Consider the following 18,955-nt stretch of genomic DNA (forward strand, 5'->3'; position numbering starts at 1 on the left):
GCTGTCAGGGTGCGAACAAGGCATCACGCCTGTTTGCTTCAAGTTTATACTCACATGGTACAGTTTGTGAGAATGTCAGTTACCAATATTCTCGATAATGCTTTTTTAGGAACTGCTTGCAAATTTCACTGGGATACTTCAAATATGTTCCTCTTTCATCTGTCAAAATTTTAATTTTCCTCTCAACTATCCTTTTTTTAAATTCAGTATATTACAAATAAAAGCGGCACCAAATATTTGCTATGACTTTGTTGGTAAATATTCGTTTCCTCTTCCACACTTAATTCGTGTAGGTTAATCAACTCGGTCCGAAATACATACGAAGAAATGCAGAAGCAGAAAAGAACATCAACGTGAGAGCAGTCATCATTTTTACAAAAATATTTTATTGAAAAAATGAGCTTAAAAATGTATAAAATTATTCAGGCTCAATAATAAAATGCAAGCATTTTGCAATAATAATATTAATAATAATATAAAAAAACAATAATATGTAGGCTTATATATATATAATATATATATTATAGATGTGAACGTTTGTGAGAATATTAAATAAAATGCATACTAAAGCATAAAATATTCACATCGATTATTGTTTAAGGCTTTTCTTGATTTGTTTCAAAACAGTACTCTTCATTTCAACCAAACGATATCGCCCAATGGGTTACACAAAGTGTTTCAATTATAATTAAATCTTGACAAACAGCGTGCACGAGATATTGATTTGATTTTAAATCTATTGATTATTTAGCATATTGAAATATCAAACTTATTCTCTTTTTTGTTTTGTTTTGTGCAAACATAAATTAATCAGCAAATTTTGTTATGGTTATAACTATACACTTCCTCTAGAAGGTATAGCAAACTGAATCTTTTTTTTTCTAATATTGTGGTAAAATCGTTTTGTTTCTCCAAATATTTTCGTTCAGTTCAGTTTTTTTAAAGATCTTTTTATCGTGGTTACATTAGTAAAAAAAATTAGGCTTATTATTTATTAATTTAATTTAAGTGAAAGATTAGGTCCAAAGAAAATATGCAAATGTTTTATAGCATACGGACAGTATATTTCAATAATTATACCAAAACCCATTGGTAAACGAGTCGCTCAAACACGATCCTGTTCAAGATTCTTGGGATGTGGACAAGGAAGTTCTTTATCTCCTTCCGTTCTATGCCATAAATATATGCGGGAAGTGATTAAATCTGAACACGAAATGTACACTCACGCTTTAAACATTTGATACATTTGACCACGTGTTCGAGATAAGGGCGCATACTCATATATATATACACACTATAAACCGTATGTGACAACGAGGACATCTTCATTTTGCTGGATAACAACATTAGTGCAACACTGTTCTTTCGAGATCAATTGATATAATCTATGATTGAGATAAATACCTATGTTTCATCTGCAAAGTTGGCTACAAAATGCTACTATGAATATTTTTTTTGTTTAACAAAACTCTGCGCCAATTAAACTGCATAAAAATAGTGAATAAATATATAATTTCAGAAAACAGTGTAGGTCTACCTTTTAACCCCCTCCACGTCCCCCCCCCCCCCACCGCCTCCCTTCCCTCGCCACCTCGCTATGTGAACGAACGGAAAGAATATTAACCACAATGTTAACAATTTACTATTTTTTTGGCCAAACATTATGGTCTTAAATCGATATAATGACACAGTAGTTTCTAGTAGAAACGAAAGTCACATAGCTTACGGAGACTAATCATAACTTATAGAGCTACAGTTGCAGTCATAAGAAGCAAGATATGAACTGCCGTTTGCGTTTATTATTCAAAGCGAGTATATAAAGAGTGAAAATAATTCCTCGGGGAAAATTCATATTCACGAAGAATACTTCATTATAAGTATTATTATTATAGTTATCATTGTGGCCCATCTCACCAATATAGCAGTCTGAGCCGATGTGAGTGCATCAAACTCTGAACACAGACCCCCCCCCCTCCTCCTTGGCCCTAACAATGTCCACGTTTAACTCTGGCTCAACCATTCATTTCCATTTGTTAGTGTGTGGACAAAATATTGTCCAAAATAAAATCCTTCGACTTTTTGTGGTTTAACTTTAGTACGACAACCGAAGATCCAAACAGATTGTGTTTCTTACAATAAACCTGCAACTCAACAATAAACCTGCAACTCAACAATAGGAATATGTTCCCTCTGTTTGCTTTTAATTGTTATATTACAGTTCCGTTTTTTAGTATCATGGATTACCATAGATTAGCATAAGATGATTACCTTGAAGATATATGGTTCAACAACTCTTTGTGTTTAGAGTCTGTAAAAAACACAGACGTCAACTGGTATTAAAAAAGAAGATGACAATTTGATGAATTACAGTTCTATGATCCCATGTAATCGCAAAAGGCTGCAAGTCAATGTTTTGTGTCTCCCATATTTTAAACTCTTCTCTCCAATAATTTATATAATGCTGTGAAATAGCAAGCAAGACTTTCCACATGGCTGGGCATGTTAGAAAATCGGTAACGCCATTATGCCCTAGTAAGCTTGATTATCGAGTTTGATGTAGCGTGGCTGTTGGCCATTCAGTTAGGTATCCTTGGAAGAATTAAACTGTACCAGTGTACTATTACAACTCCCTGTCTTTTATTTTTTATCCATTGCATAGCAAACAGGAAGAACAAAACTTAACATATGTAACAGTTCCATGGTCCTGATTAGTTGTTTAATTAACCAATCAAGGATAAGTGACAATTGAAAAGTAAAAGTATATAAAGGGACAATGTGTGTGTATGTTTACACGATCGCAGAGTGACATACAAATAGATAGTGATATTAAGAGTGACAGTTCACGTGGTATTCTCAGGGATCCTTAGTTTACTCAAGATTATTAAAAAAGAGACCTACTTCTGGTCAGTTTATTCTGACTTCACTACCTTAGTACTTGGAAAAGTGCATACAATCTGTCAATGTGTATATAGGTCGTGTGGATTCCTGTCTTAAGATATCGTTTGTATTCGAGCCAAACTGCTTCAATGAGGATAGCATGGAGCCGTATTCTTTATGAGTATATCACACAGATACTAAATAAATTAAAAACCTATCATTTGTATTAAGAAGAGAGAGAAAATAAAATAACGAAAAAACTACTTGCGCAGGTTGTGTTTTATGCAGAATTTAAATATATAACTGTTACAATGCTAACAGCCACGTGACTGTATACGACAATGATACAATATAAATTAAAGAAGACAATGATCAAATCCATTACGTAAAGAGATCTTGATCAGAGGAAAGACAAAACAATTGAATTATGAAGCAGAAGATAATATTGAAACAATAGAAAATAGAGAGAAAGAAGAAAAAGTATTTTAAAAAAAAGAAACAGCGATTTTATCGCTTGGACAAAAAATTGCACCAGCATACTAAAATTTCGAAAATTTATAAATATAACCCTTCATTTCTTTTATGAAATATTCATCATAGGACTTGACTAAAATGATATACATATACTTGTGTTAAATTCCTATGAGTAAAAAACTCTGACATAGACCGACGTAACATTTTCCCTCAGATGAGTTCATACTTATTCTTTCTTATCGTCGACGAAAAACAGGAAGTGTAATAACTGTAATGTGACATACCTGAATGAACAGAAGACTGAAAATGGAAGTTTTGATTATCGCTTCCTCTCTAACATCGACATCAAGGGGTAGAAAATCGGCATAAAGGGTAAAACATATATAGACGTCAAGGGTAGAACATATACATCAAGGGTAGAACATAGGCATAGGAGACTCGTTAAATGATATTTACCATTAAAAAAAAAATCCTCTTTAACACCCCGGCCATTGACGATCCATGACGGTCCACGACTCCATGAGCTTTTCCATTGTTTTCTTAGACGTTTTCTATTCGTCCATGAAGATTTACAGCATATGACGGTCCATGACACAGCAGCTGTGAGTATTATTTGGGACCTATGGTCCCATGGAAAAATGATCGTAAAAGATGATGCAGCCTTGTATAAGGTTACTAAGCGTACTGGTCTCACTAGTACAAATACTCAGATGAAATTACTCATGCAAGTACTTGGGACCTTGTACTAGTACTAGTAAACGCCACCTTTTACTCTTACCTAGCACATAGACCCTTATAGTCGTACCTGTACTTAGACGGTCTACTCGTACATTACATAGAACCTTGTACTCGTACTGGTATTGGACCGTTTACTCGCACTAGTGCATGGACCTTGTACTTGCACTAGTTCATAGAACCAACTCATTTGATGTACTTGATGTGGGTACGTGTACTCGAAATTATCACAGCACATGTCTGCTGCCATGGATATTGAAAGAATAGGATGTGATTCATTGATCAGACACTTTTCTTAGAATCTATTTCACCTTTATATCTCTTCGGTTCGTTATCATTTGCTTGATATCTTTCTACACATTCTATGATGAAGTTACATCGTTTAATTTGCTTTATGTTTGTCTCTCTTAGACTTCACCTGATAATCAACTGTATTGGAAGGGTATAAGCCATGAATGTCTTTACAGACATATATAATGCACATTTACATACCCAAATTATATACCCAAAAAGTACAAGAGGCAATTTTAATTTCCCAGATAATAGTCAGATAGTTTCTATGTTATAACACCTTTTGGAATTTTGGTTATACAAAATAAAATGAGTTAAATTTACTGTCATCTGTTGTTAGGTTATATATATTATTTGGCAATGTTTGCACGCTAAGTAAAACGAATATTTTGACACTTTGTTATGACAACTACAATTTATATACCGAATTGGATTCATAACGTATAGCCTATACCATGAAAAAAAAGTATGCAAAGGAGAAAATTACAGAACATTTGCTTTCAGGACACATTTAAATTTTGTTCCGTAAGAAACACCAGACATTGTATACATACATGTCTGGCTCAATAGCTTAATTTATTCAGCTGCAAATACCGTCGGTAACTTCCCGCACCCATGCTTGTCTACTGGCCATCTGGTAACTAGTGCATCGAGGTACCAACACTACCAACGTCCGTCCCGCAGGCCCCACGCATACTACACATGACGTGGCCAACCTATAGAACCAACAAGCTAACTATACTACACTGTTCCCAAACTCTGCTCTGTGAAGCGCATATGCCGACCATTCGCCTTTGCGTGAATGTCTGGAATGTAATGAGACATGGCAGCAACTGTCTGGATATTGTTGCAAAGAACATCCGCAAGAATATTGAAATATTCCCCCTTCATCTTTACGATACCCGCTATTCGCGAGAGTTGTTTGACACTACTATCAAGTGTGCTTGATGATAGTAACACTTGGATGAATTTTCTTAATCCATGACATGTATTTGAATAATCTGGTGTAGTAACCATAGTGATTATTTGCGTCACAACCTTCTGGGCTTCCCCAACTGACGATCCCCGTTACGAATGTCTTCCCATTTTCTCTCACCATGAACGGCGCACCACTGTCACCTTTGCATGTATCCCCATGACCCGCTTCATAATATCCTGCGCAGAACATGTTTGGCGTGAAAGAATAGTTCGTGGATTTCTTGCACGTTTGGCGATCTACGACTGGAAGAGTTACTTGTTTGAGATACCTCGGAGGTGTTTTATCTTCCTCATCGCCCCATCCCGCAACGGTGCCGGATCGGCCTTTCGCAGCTCTCAGCAGCGATCTAGCTGTCTTTTTATCGGGGAGACATATTGGTTTGATATAATCTGAAAACTCGATTGGATCACTTGTGCGAATTAGGGCTATGTCGTCATCGAAGATGTCGGTGTTGAAGCCAACGTGTGAATGTATCTCGGCGACGTCGTAGACCCGTTGTTGTGGTTCGGGTAACTGTGTATCGTAATCACCAAGTTGAATTCGTATATCTTTGCGAGTGAAATTTTTCATTTTGATGCAGTGAGCAGCGGTTAGGATCCAATGATCATCCAGAATACTGCCGGCGCAGTACTTTGTCCCGCGGAGGACATTCCAAATTTGAGCCATCCAAGGAAAGGCACCCTTTCCTGTTACTTCACCACCAACAATTCGAGTAGCAAATTCTGGGTTTGGTACACCACAAACTGAGGGGGAATAGGAAAACAAAACGAAACAATTAACTTCTTGAGTAGGGCCCAACGAGCTCCCAAATCGATGGGAGTTATTTATTGACGAAATCATTATTGATAATCAACTTCGTAAAGGTTTATTATGTTCAACCATTTCTGCACTCTATCATATCAATAAAAAGAGTGACCCGTCAGGAAATTATGATCCTTTAACCCAATCACCAACGGATGGGATCCAACAGACGATGTGAATATGATGAGAAATATAAACGATTGTTGCGACCAACTTATTAGTAATAGATATTTCTTCCAGACCTACACCAAGATTAAATACTCTACGTAAAGCATTAATTTGTTTGACTTACATATTACAATGACATCTCTGTTAAGTAACAGATTGCCCACGAAAGAAATTCAAAATGTTACATATCTGTGAAGCTGAACTACCAAGTTATGAGTATGACACTTTAGTATATAGAAGATATCACAGCTGTTCGTCTTTCACAGCAATTGTCAAAAGCAGGGGAAACTACGCTTCAAGATATTTTCAAAACGTAAACATCATGTCAAGGGGCGGTTCTTTCAAAGTTCACCAGCTGTTACATTAATCGTTACATGCTTAGATAATAATCCAATAAATATATAAATCATCTACTGTCGCATTTCCAAGCAGCCTATACGTGTCAAAATGTTCAGCTTGCTATATTGACAAGTGATATGAGTGGCAACTTACTTTCAGCAATGTTGAGCTGTCCTGCAACACTGGCTGCACCGTATGGGCCCATACCGGCTACCGTCCTTGCTGCGACCAAAAACTTGTACTTGTACAACGGATCCACCCCGAGGAGGTGGACGATGGGGAGTTGCGTTGTCCCGTAGTCAATAACTCGATCTGTCTCGACGTCTAGGAGCATGTAGGTATAGCCTGTAATCTCGCCATTTCGTTCGCCACACGCAGGTGGTGCCCACATAGCGACCAAGGCATCTTTGCTTGAATGGTACTCAGTGGTTATCGTGAGAGGTGTACCACGTGGAACTATGGAAGAGAGGAGTAATAAATGAATAGAGCAGTCCTTCAAACTGCGGACAATTCAACAATCAACCAGCACTTCCACAACTGAATGGGGTCATTTCTCATTGACTAAAGCCTTCGATTGACCAATGTTAAGGTATATAATACAGGAGTTGATAGACATGGAAACATGAACATCGCATATCAGTTTACATTATATAGCAACGATAACTGTTCTTAATCAACTCTTTCATGGAAATTAACATCACATGGCTAAAGTTGAATGGGGCGAGTTGGCAAGGTGGGCGGGGCAGACTTGAACCACACATTCCAGGGTTTGAAGAAATATGCTTCTAGAAAACATGTCCCATTTTAAATGTAAATGCATTTTCATGACCGTGGTATCATTATCAAATAAATACTATTGAAGTGTAACCAAAATATTAATGTCCAATTCGAGCAACTAAATGGTGTGTGGGAGATGCTCCCTATATTTTGTGTGATTATTGAGCTGAGTAACGCAGAAAAGATGAGACCACGCAGGAAATTTGAGTTCATTGATAAGAAACAAATTTAGACATTTAGTCTTCACCCTCTGTCAACCTTAGTAATTGGGCTGTATAGCAGGATTGAAAATAAGTTGTTCCCAATCCGGACACACGCCTTAGATATGATTTATGACACTCTTATCGTAATAACGGATTCCATAAATTCTTACAACTCACGTTTCCAAGGACTTTAATAATTACAACGATAACCTATTCAACCCGTAAACCAATGACAATGATAAGTTTGATAGCGTATGGCGTTAACAAATTTCAGCATAAATATGTTTGACATTTTGAGCTGATAGCAATAAACATTGTTGTCCGTATACAACTGACACAACTGAGCAATGGGCCTTCTTTGCAAACTTGATAACTTCTGAGGGATCGATCTTATCTGCACGAACTAGGATATTAAACGTTTTGTATATTAATCTCACGCAAAGCTTCGATTATAAATCAATTTTCACAACTCGACATGGTGAAACGGGCTCTGTAAATTCGATTGACAAGTGGTAGAGCGAGAGAGACAGAGACCAGTTATAACCACCAATTGGCTACAACTGTTACAACAGAACCTTTTGCAGTATACCTATCATAGCAGCTGATTTATGATCCAACATTTTTAGGTAGATTTTTATATATTTTGTTTATTGAAGAATTGTTGGTCTACATCGAAGATCGATAACCTTTTCATCTGACACTTCAGAATTTTTGTTGAATTTAGAGGATCAGTTCATAATAGAAAAATTTGTATCGTCCCATGGTTTTCATATCATGTTTTAATAATATACTTTTATTTAGCAACTACATAACAAAAAGCTCATTGTTATATATTGCAACTGATTGATGCCTGCAACCTTGTTTACTTAGGGCTACCCGATATTTTTATTAACATGGGCATGGCTTGATTGTTTCAGTGAAGCTTAGTGAAACATTAAACATTCTTACTTTAAGTCTCAATACTTGTTTACTGATGAATTTCGGAAACAAACTTCCGAAGCAGATTCAGTGTTTCTTATTCTAAATGCACTCTAACCAGGTGGGTTTAATGGAGAAAGCCGTCCGGCGCTTTCGAAAGAAAGAAATTTATTTTCTGTTTCCCTTATGGTGCGAACGATTTACCGTAAAATCACTTCGACCGCCCATATCAGCATGCTCATTACACAGAATGTAACCTATATATACTTGTATCGTCCACTCGTAAGTCCTATGCCTAACGGTCGTAAACAAAACAGAGATATTTGTTGGGTGGGGCTTGCAATTTTTGAGTGAAGTTTGTAGAATCTATGGACTCGTTAAAAAATCTGGCGAATTTTATTCAGCTCAAAATGTTTAACGACAGATAAGTCAATAAAAAAAATGATTATTAATATGAAAATTGCATAGAACGGTATTATTTTCACTGAGCTTTTAGGGCAGTTAGCTGGAAAGGGTCGAAGTTAAAATTTGGCAAACACACATTGAGACTTTAACATTCAATTAGGATTTTAATCGCCCAAAACGATAATAAATCAGTCCATGTTGGAGGTAATTCGTGACTGAGGCTAAAGTCAGCAAAAACAAACGAGTGAGCGAAAAGAAAGAAACAAACAAACAAAAAACCGAAATCGGGCAGCTACTTCTAACCGTTTCGTAAATGTTTATTATATAGTACTTATTCTTGTTGTTTCTTCTTTTTTTGGTAAACGGTATCATTCTTTTTGGAAGGAGAACTGTTAGTGCCAGATTATTCTATAGATGGATTTGTGTGTGTATTTCCAGTTCGGCGGAAACTGCAATTTTTGAATGCAAACCTTGCTTTGCAGTTTCACCATATACACACACATGCTGGAATTATAACGCACGTTGCAGAAGTGCACTGGTCACCAGGTACCAAGTCCGTAAGTGACCGAATTCACAGTTATGCCATTTGCTATTTAATTATGCCAAATGTTGTGAGAATCATTTCATTCCGTAAACGTTAATAGTGCATCGGTTGTTATAACTTATCAGCTGTCATATCAATAATATATATAGGTAACAATACCTAATAACATAGGTAACACATGATACCTGTATAGGACTGTAATCTCTGTGTGAATCGGCTGGTATAGATAAACCATGAATTGCTTACCTCCTTCATATGTCTCAACTAGGCGTTGTGTCTCACTGCTGCGACCGTACGTGTTGACCACGGTAACATTCACCGTGTACCTCGAGTAAGCATGCAAGTTTGTTAAAAGAGCAGGTGGCGCCACAACTCTCAAGGTACCATCAAGGCCGCCCTCACTTCCATCTTCACAATGTTCCCTGCTGATCAGTTTATATTCCACGATGTAATATTCCGGAGGGCAGTCTTCATCGATGGGACTCTGCCACATGACGTTTAGTTGATTGACAGATTCCACTTCTACAGTAAGACTTGAAACTGGTTTAGGCCCTGCAGGACGAACATTTTCATAATTTGCATGAATTTATTTTTACTTTATCTCATGTCTCTGTGCAATCAGGGTATAAACGTAACGTGTTGTATTCTCTACAAAATGGAGGGGTGTCTGTTTCTACGGATCTACTGACAAAGAAATCGATATTTTTTAACACTGAGGCTATTTGGAGGGTGACAAAATTGGGGGCAAAATAGTGATTTGGTTGCGTATGTGTGGCGTGGGAAGGTTTGACTTCTCTTTCTTATTTGATCATCAACTCAGGTTGTTGGCAAGTGTAGTCTGATGACGTCTATGATGGAAGCAAGACACTTAACTTGTACTAACGTATAGTACGTTGGTGCATGTCAGGTATTTGACGTAAGGTTAGTGTCTCCAGCATATCACGCAACACCCGTCACGAAGAAAAGTCATATTTCACTGTTATGGAGAAGTGTAACGGAAAATATGCACGGGAAATTCCAATAGTAACTATTTTCAAAGAAAGCGATTGAACATTGGCCTAAGCATGTGTAAAGGTCAATCAGAATTGAGACACATGTGAAGTATAAAGTGTCAAAATGTTTGTTATTGTCAAAACATCATAAAGTTGTCATGGACACTCTCTTGAGCCGACAGCTGTAATATACAAAACTATCAAAGTATAGTATAGTTAATCTTGGATAAAAGATACTGTTGGAATAACTTTGTTGCAACGCGAATGCCTTTCACCTTTAAAACTAGGGAGAATTTATATCGCATAACCGATAACGGCAATTTAATGACTTATAAGTTACTGTGACCACTGTAGCTTCTTCCGTTGTCTGGAATATATATGTTGGACCACCATGAGAGGAAACGTTAAGCTGTCTCCTAACCTTAAGAAAGAGAGGGATGTGGCTATCGAACTAAGAAACAATATGGACAGCGAACTGATCGAAAAGGGTGACTAGACCTAGGCAAATTGGCCTACCACCCCCTATCGACTCAAATAAGCATTTGATATGCCTATAGGTGGCAGAGTTCTTCATGGTCGCAAAACGTGCTTGTTCGTTTTGAGGCGCCAAATGCCCGCTTGTTCCAAGGCCACTGAGTTCCACCGGCTGGATCACTGAACCCGAAGCAACTTATAATGAATATACAAACAAACAGAAAAAAATCTGTAAGACACGGCTCTATAAGAACTCCCAGATTACACACACAACCTATTTCATGTTTTCCTTCCCAGCTTTAGGTTTCCGCGGGCCGCATTAAAAGGATTTTGATAACTGTAGGCCTTTGAAATATGCTAGCAGGCAGCACTTTGCCCGCTCATTGGCTAAATGATTGGTATCGTCATTTTAGAATATAATAAAACTCCATTGAGAACCTGAATATTGTTTTCTAACTTACCACTACATAGAGTTATTGCAGTCACAACCGAACTTGTCGGACCAGCTGTCTCACCGGGTCTATCAAACAATAGACGCATCGCCTCAACTTTGAATTCATACTGTGTCCTCGCCGCGAGTTTCTCAACAGTGCCGTACGTGAAATAGCCAGGTACCTGTGCCCCTATCTGTAGAAGAAGTTCAGTCAAATTTACGATATTGTTAACGACGTTTTTAAATGATAGAACTGCATTTGCTGTAGTATAGTGTATCTACAATGAAAGGTCAAGGGAAGAGAAGGCCCGGTACACCTCTTTTACTGAAAATGTGATTATGCTGAAAACGAGTAAAATGGTGGAAATATTGAAATATATTTTTGCTTCGCGTACAAGCATTTCTTTTTTTCAAGATTGTTTTCTTATTTCACCCTCTATTTCAGAATTGATTTCGGTTACTGTCTCTCTCTTCCGAGAGATCTCGAACACGTCAGTTAAGTTGGTGCATTAATTGGTAGCACTCACCCACGTAGAAAAACGGTATAGGTTTAATTGTGTCAACTTTTTATCGTCTTTCATCGACTTAAAATCCAAAATCTTTACATCACACACAATACGGCTCCATACTGTAAGACATATCGACACAGGACAATTAGTTTAGTTTAGTGAATCCCAAGAGTTACGACACCAACAAAAGCTCATGTGAAACCCTTTACAAGTGATGACTTTGAATGAACACTGGCGATTATCAAACCTTCATTTTTCGATGTGTTCAGCATCACGAGGCAGACGTATAAATGAGGCACCCGCTATTGCTCCAGGGGCCGCCATTTAGTAACTTCCCCATCTGGAGGAGGAAAGTTTAACCCTGCATATATACCCTTTCTCAAATTCTGGGGAAGGTGATGGGTACCCCCATTCATCAGCAATGCAGTGCAGCTTTTGTGACACAAGTGTTTGGAAACCCCATTTTTCAATTCATTAGCCAGAAATACCAAATCTACGACTATGACGAAAAGACTCCTCACAATACCTCTGCTCAGCAGCAAGTTTGAATAAAATGTAGTTCCTGATGAGGGTTTGGCTCGACTGAGCTATAGGGCGGATACTTTAACCGCTTATACACTGTTGGAAATCTACGTACTAAACTTAAGTCTAACTCTGATCACAGCAGATGAAGTATATAAATTACCGTAAAATTCATCGATGGATCACCGGCGGGTCTGAATAACACTTGAAAACTGATGACGTACTCCTGTGGAAGTTCTTGCTCCGCAAGTGAGAACCAGCGCTGCCAGTCCAACGCCACAGACGAGTCCGTGATCCTTACAACTTGTATAGACGGTTCCATTGTTTCGTCTGCCACTGTAAGGTTTATTAAGTAAACGAATATTAAATAAGCACCGTACAGTTCTATTATAGAACGCACTGCGTACTTAAACACAATTACAATCTAGAGTAAATATAAGAAATAGATTTTTCGATTTGTATCACATTTGCCTCGTATCTAAACAACCTCCGTTTCCGAAGTGGCCGGCCGATGATGAGCTGCGTTTCACGTTAGGTTGGGAAGTTTGGCGAGGGGGAATTGGGGTCAGGCAAAAAGACAAATCGACTGTTTTACATTTAGTTTGAATCTTTCTACTAGTGTGTTTTTGTAATTTCGTATATCATCAATATAGACAGTGCTGATGTATCATTGTAGTCGTACGGCAGGTGTATATGTTCGTGATAGTAATTATTATCAACCGTTAACATATCCCAGTTGTTAAGGAAGACTGTTAAAATCTACCATATAAGGCTACCTAATTAGACTGTTAACGATTGGCAAGAATGTTAAATCACTGTCACTAAATTTTCTGTTATAGCTCATCGAGGGTTGTACTAAGTCAGTTATTCCGACGGGGAAAAAAAGCACGGCTTTTTTGTAATCCGTAGATCATGAAATAAACAATATCCTCCTGGGAGGTCTAATGGATTCATTTATGGATTGAAATTTTTGGTAGATAAAGCTTAGGACAGCAGACGTAGAACTATTTACCAGTACAGATTTTGCGGGAAAACGTCGTATAAAACCGCAGTCTCTTTTTTAATGAAGAGAAAGAGGTTTGGGCTGAAGGAAAATGAATAATAAGAATAACGTACGGGAATCTTTTGAAACGCATTCACCATGTATGTGGTTACGCATGAGACATCGGATAATCTAATCATCCGCTTAGCTTGTTCTATTAAAGAAGGTATAGCAACTGCGTAAGGCTAGAGGAACAGTCCCACACGGGTTCTTTCTTGTTCATGCTCTTTTCTTTTCTTTCTTTTTTGATACCTTCAGATTTTTAATGAATGTACACAGAAAACCAGCTGCGAAATCTTCTTTTGTGAAATGATTCTAGACTAGTACAACAATTTGCTGAGGTAAGCAAAACACCACCCTCGGTGTTACACCTCGGTTTTAGGCGCGATTTCATTGAATTCATAAGATGCGGTCGGTTGGACGATTGGAGCTGCAACAAGATTGTTTCACTATTTTCACGACTCGGTATATTTATAGACATAGCCTGGGCATATATCTCAACTAAGAGTCGCAATTGAATTATTGAAACTGTAGAGAAGAAAGGTGTCTGAACTTTTGAACTTTAAACTGCACATAAAAAAACTAGATAACAACTTTATTCCCTATGGGGGCATGGCTTTATACAGCTCTGTCCGACATGTTCACATACATGTTGGGTATTATTACACAAATGATTTATTCCCTCAACTCGTATTACGGATACCATTGAGAAATAATTATGCTTCATACTGGTGGAGGAAATCTCATAAGAGCTCAAATTTCTTATGTTACCCTAATACTATAGAATTTATGCAGTAACAATATGAAAAGAAAGGCAACACGAAAACTCCTTGCGGCGATATGACGTCACATATTTAAGTCCGTGATATCTCCCAGACAAAGCAAAATGTTGCTATTTGCTCAGGAGAGTATAGTCCATTCAAATATCTTTGTCGTTATAAATAAACATGGTGGTTAATGTCGATGCTCGTTTTAAAGTTATAAAAAAGTTTAGGTGGTGGGCTATATTTCTAGTTTATTGTTGCTTTCAAATTCCAATAGATTTCTTTGATATATGGTAAAAAAAAGTTATATGTAATATTTCTAACTTCTCTCTACAATACTTTTTCATACACATGGGGTGTATGTGTGTGTGGAGATGTAGGGTTGGTGGGGTAGGGGTGGTAGATATAAAAATGTCACGTAGCTAGGAAGCTGGGTTCCAGCTTCCTGTACATAGCCTAGCCACAAGAGGGGCAAAAATACTTACCCGTTGTAATCTCGTCTGTTGCACTTTCGTGGTTAGTGCACGACAACCAGACAACATGAAGAGAATCGCACGTAGAGGAATAATCACCTACCACGGCGTTGTCACATTCCCAAAGGCTGTTCTCTGACCCGTTGCAATGTACATCTTGCAAATAGATTCCCCTGAAGAAAGTGAACACATAAATCAAGATAGTTATAAACCTGTTCCAGGCAACAAAACACTCTCAATAAATATCAAAGGTTTCCGGCTATAACTGAAAGGTCCCTGTACTTGAGAATTTTTCTTCGTACTGGCACTATGGACAAGGGAGGGGAAGAAAATAACGTTGCAGAAAACCGATTGAGCGATTGACAAGGGATGTTCAAGTGATACGGTTTGGTCACAAAAAATTGCCTTAGAATACATGGGTGCTCTTGGAAAGACGATATCGTCATCATCATCATCATCATCACTGTCACCATCACCATCATCAATATCATCATCACCATCATCATCATCATCATCATCATCACCACCACCATCATCATCAACCATCAACCGAGGAAATCACTGTGCAACGTTCCGTTGATATACGAATGGACTCTTTCGATTTCAACGATAGGATATACGTCTAAAGAATCATAGTTATGGCGTATCTGCATGGAATGTCTGACCTGACATGGTTGCCACCAGACATTACTTATGATTACGACAATTAGATTTCTTGAGCTGTATTTATTTCAAAGTATACCGAAGGTATGAAATATTTCATAGCAGGGTGCCAATGATTTGATCTGGGACCTGGCAAAGTTTTGTAAAATGAATTACCTCTGCTAGTATTTAGTATTTACCCAGAATTGCTTTGAAGTGATCAGTAAAAAGATCCCCACTATAAATTGCCTCTGAAGCCTACTCTTATTGCATAGACACGAACTGGTCGGATCGAAGGGTTTTTTCTTATACATGCCGTGACTTATTCACCGGTGGCATTGTGATGAAAACATGCAAAGGTCGACGTATTTCGTTGAATGTGCGGCGTTGGGGCGCATTAACAATCAGTGACGGGATGGACGCCTCCTGCCGTTTACCGCTAGGTCATTTCCATTTACAATAATCAGTTTGGCACAACATTGGAAGTGCACACAGGTGTCTTAACATAGAGTCATAAGGAATGAAACAGAGCACGTTTTCCTTGTTACTATAGCAGTTAGCTCCATGACTGGAAGGGCAGGGTAATGACATTCATTCCTTCGACAGTTGAATGTTTGCAAGATGCTATGCCTTCCAAATGAAATTTGCAACACGGAAGAAGAAGCGCTTCACAAGAGAAATGTTAAGGTCTTTGACACTTCAGTGATTGCCATGTTCTAGGGCGGGACCCGCTGTAATACTGATACGATTCTAACCCCAGTCGACCCTTTTAAAAGCTAACTAAGCGTGTACAAGAAATCCAAGTATCCCTTAGTCCCCCCCCCCCCTCATACCTTACACTGAGCATGCAATCATATGATCATTGACGTTATAACATCAAGTGAGTATCACTATAGCCCCATTAAAAAAAGCGAATATACTGCAAATGACCTTGATTAAATCAGGACGGTACTCAACATGGAACCTGGTTAAGTAAAGTATCACGAGTCCCCTTCGAAAGGGAACAGATACTGCATACAAATGATCAAAGATTGAAATGTTTTAAGATATGTCACTCAAATAGAGCCTTAGTAAGAACACCAACCAAATTGATCCACTCTCAACCCAGTCTATACCCTTACATTGAGCCTGTAAGTGTGTGAACGGTGTTACTCATTGATGCCATGTGACTGAATGTGTTCCACCCTCCAATCGCTGCAAATCTAAGGTTTGAATGTTCAGGAAATTTCATCAATTTGTACAAATTATCCATGAAGCCTATCTGTATATGTGTGTGAGTGTGTGATCTTTCGAGCTTTTGATGTTGTTACTTTTCCTGCACAGGTATATGGCACCTGATAGAAATCAAAATATCGGGACCTATATGAAGACCAGTTACTAATGCCACCTTAAAGTACAATGACACTGTGGAAACAAAATCAGACGGCCCCCTAATGGCACGATGAAAGTACGTGCTGAGTACATAAGACAGGTGTCTCGTTCGCTCGCGACCAGCTGGAGTCCTCGCGATCGATCTAAATCAGCTCAAATCCCATCGGAACGACCGATGTCATCCACCCTATTAAATATGATCATGATAGCATGCGAATAAGTTGGAAACAATTCTGATGGCAAGTACGTACATTCTGGTCACGCCCAGGAGGTTCGCGGTCATGCGTAAGAACTCGAGGCATAATAAACAACATGAATATGATTATGTTTAAATCCAGTGTTCCTCTCCATGATCTACAAATCTGTAGTATCGATTACGCGGTGGTTCTGGTCTGGGCGTTAGAGCAATAGTTTTTATCCCACTGCAAACTTTTAGAGATGACCCTGGTTGGATTTCGTGAACATTTCATGTTTCAGCTATATGGGGCCAGGAACCCTCATAAAATGAGGCGCATTATCTTTGAGATTGGCTTTATAAGAGTTTTATTTGCACGAAGAATGGCGATTAGGGACTTTCAGTATTTCTTGCAAGGTCATTGCACCGTTGGGCTCTGGGAAGGTTCCGTTTTCATCATTACATAGAAGAAAACTTGGGCAGTAGATTTAGCTCGAATTATTTTGAATCAACAAATAGTTGCACAGTATTTCGCAGGTGCGATATCTATTTCCTTAGTGAGGCAAGTAAGAAATCCAAAAATTGTCTGAGCAGGGAGGTATTATACTAAATTATACTTAAAAAGGCCAATGCTAATCTCCATGATAAGTCTGCACCCCAGCCAATAATAGAGTACAGTACCCTTCAACTGTCATCCGTCCGTGAAAGAAAGTGTCTATTATCACCATTTTCTTGCCATGGTTAAACACGTCATCCTTCTCAGTGGTTAAGGTCATGATTAAACATAAATTAACATTTATTGTCAGTTTCCTAACAAACTGGTCAAGTTTGGCAACAACATATCTGAAAGACAGTTGCCAAGCACGTTTATTAAGACCATATCAACCTTCGAACGTCAGTGCTAATCACACATTCTAATTTTTGCTAACATGGCGACCTTAATAACTTCACAAAGTATTAATATGAACGAAGGTCACCGCCAAAAGCAGTGTCCGCCACAATGCCATCGGTTAAAGAGCTTGTACGGGTCGCTTCGAATCAATGATCCTTGAGTGAGTGTAGGGACGGACAAGGGAGAGGGAAGGAGTTGCGGGAGAAGAAATTCCATCAACGCTGGACCGGCCCATCATATCTTTAGAAGGACGAATATGCCGTTGTAAAAAGGGGGAGAAGATGACGTATGTAAAGTTTAGATGTAATTCGATTTAAGTCTTAGATTTAAATCGATTACATATTTCAATCGATAAATGAAGCAGATTGCACGTGATGCAAGGTATTCTTTCAATTGAACCTAGATCAAGTTGCATTTGCCTAAACCGAAATGTTATGACCGGGGGGGGGGGGGGCATGAAACGGCAGTTGAACATCAGTTCAAGGTGCACCAACATGGTCAATGTATGTAACAGAGAGAGTCAGAGATTTCCCATCCTCAAGCCAGTCAATGCCAATTATTAACCTTGTAATGCTTTTGTTATTCAAAAAACCGTGACATTATGTCGTCGAAGATTAAATCTACCAATCGTTTCATGCAGTATCATCAAGCGTGAAACTGTTATCTTACTTTTCATTGACAATGATGCTATAGATTATCAATTCAATTGAGTAAGCATATTGACTAGACCCTTTAAATGATAACATTTAGCGATTTTAAATCAACAAGAACAGGTTAAATATTTCAAGAACACCTATCGGTAAAATGCGAGGTCGATCATTAACGTTTGACAAGACCACGCCAACAGTAATTACCGGGGTGATTTGTAGAGCCACTTATCTCAACATTTTTGACGAGATCAACATGGATGAAAATTTTGGTAAACTTTGAGTGACCCAATAGTACGTTTTAAACAAAAATACCAGAAAATAATGTATAAAGACCAATGTGAAATTTGGCCAATGTCATGACCTTTTTCGCTCTCGGAGAAACACTACTATATTGGTAGTAAAATCCAATATGCAATGCCAGGCCTATCTATACAAATGAGAATTATATATTATACAGAGTTAAATTTGACCAATAATGGTGCTAATTGTTTCCTACTTTGCAATT

At 38.1% G+C, this 18,955-nt stretch overlaps 1 protein-coding gene across 1 annotated transcript in view; it reads right to left on the reverse strand.

The window, feature by feature from the left end:
• Nucleotides 1–366: 366 nt before the first annotated feature.
• Nucleotides 367–18,955, reverse strand: part of LOC139960885 (uncharacterized) — a 40,381-nt gene continuing 21,792 nt past the window's right edge. Inside the window, exons 4-9 of the mRNA XM_071959557.1 lie at nt 14,733–14,893; nt 12,605–12,777; nt 11,439–11,604; nt 9,758–10,063; nt 6,818–7,120; nt 367–6,099 (exon numbers count right to left, since the gene is read on the reverse strand). Coding sequence (XP_071815658.1) covers nt 5,312–6,099; nt 6,818–7,120; nt 9,758–10,063; nt 11,439–11,604; nt 12,605–12,777; nt 14,733–14,893 — 1,897 coding nt within the window. The 3' untranslated portion in view covers nt 367–5,311. The remainder of the gene's footprint in view (nt 6,100–6,817; nt 7,121–9,757; nt 10,064–11,438; nt 11,605–12,604; nt 12,778–14,732; nt 14,894–18,955) is intronic.

The sequence above is a fragment of the Apostichopus japonicus genome, chromosome 20 (genome assembly GCF_037975245.1).
Source record: "Apostichopus japonicus isolate 1M-3 chromosome 20, ASM3797524v1, whole genome shotgun sequence".
NCBI lineage: Eukaryota > Metazoa > Echinodermata > Holothuroidea > Aspidochirotida > Stichopodidae > Apostichopus > Apostichopus japonicus.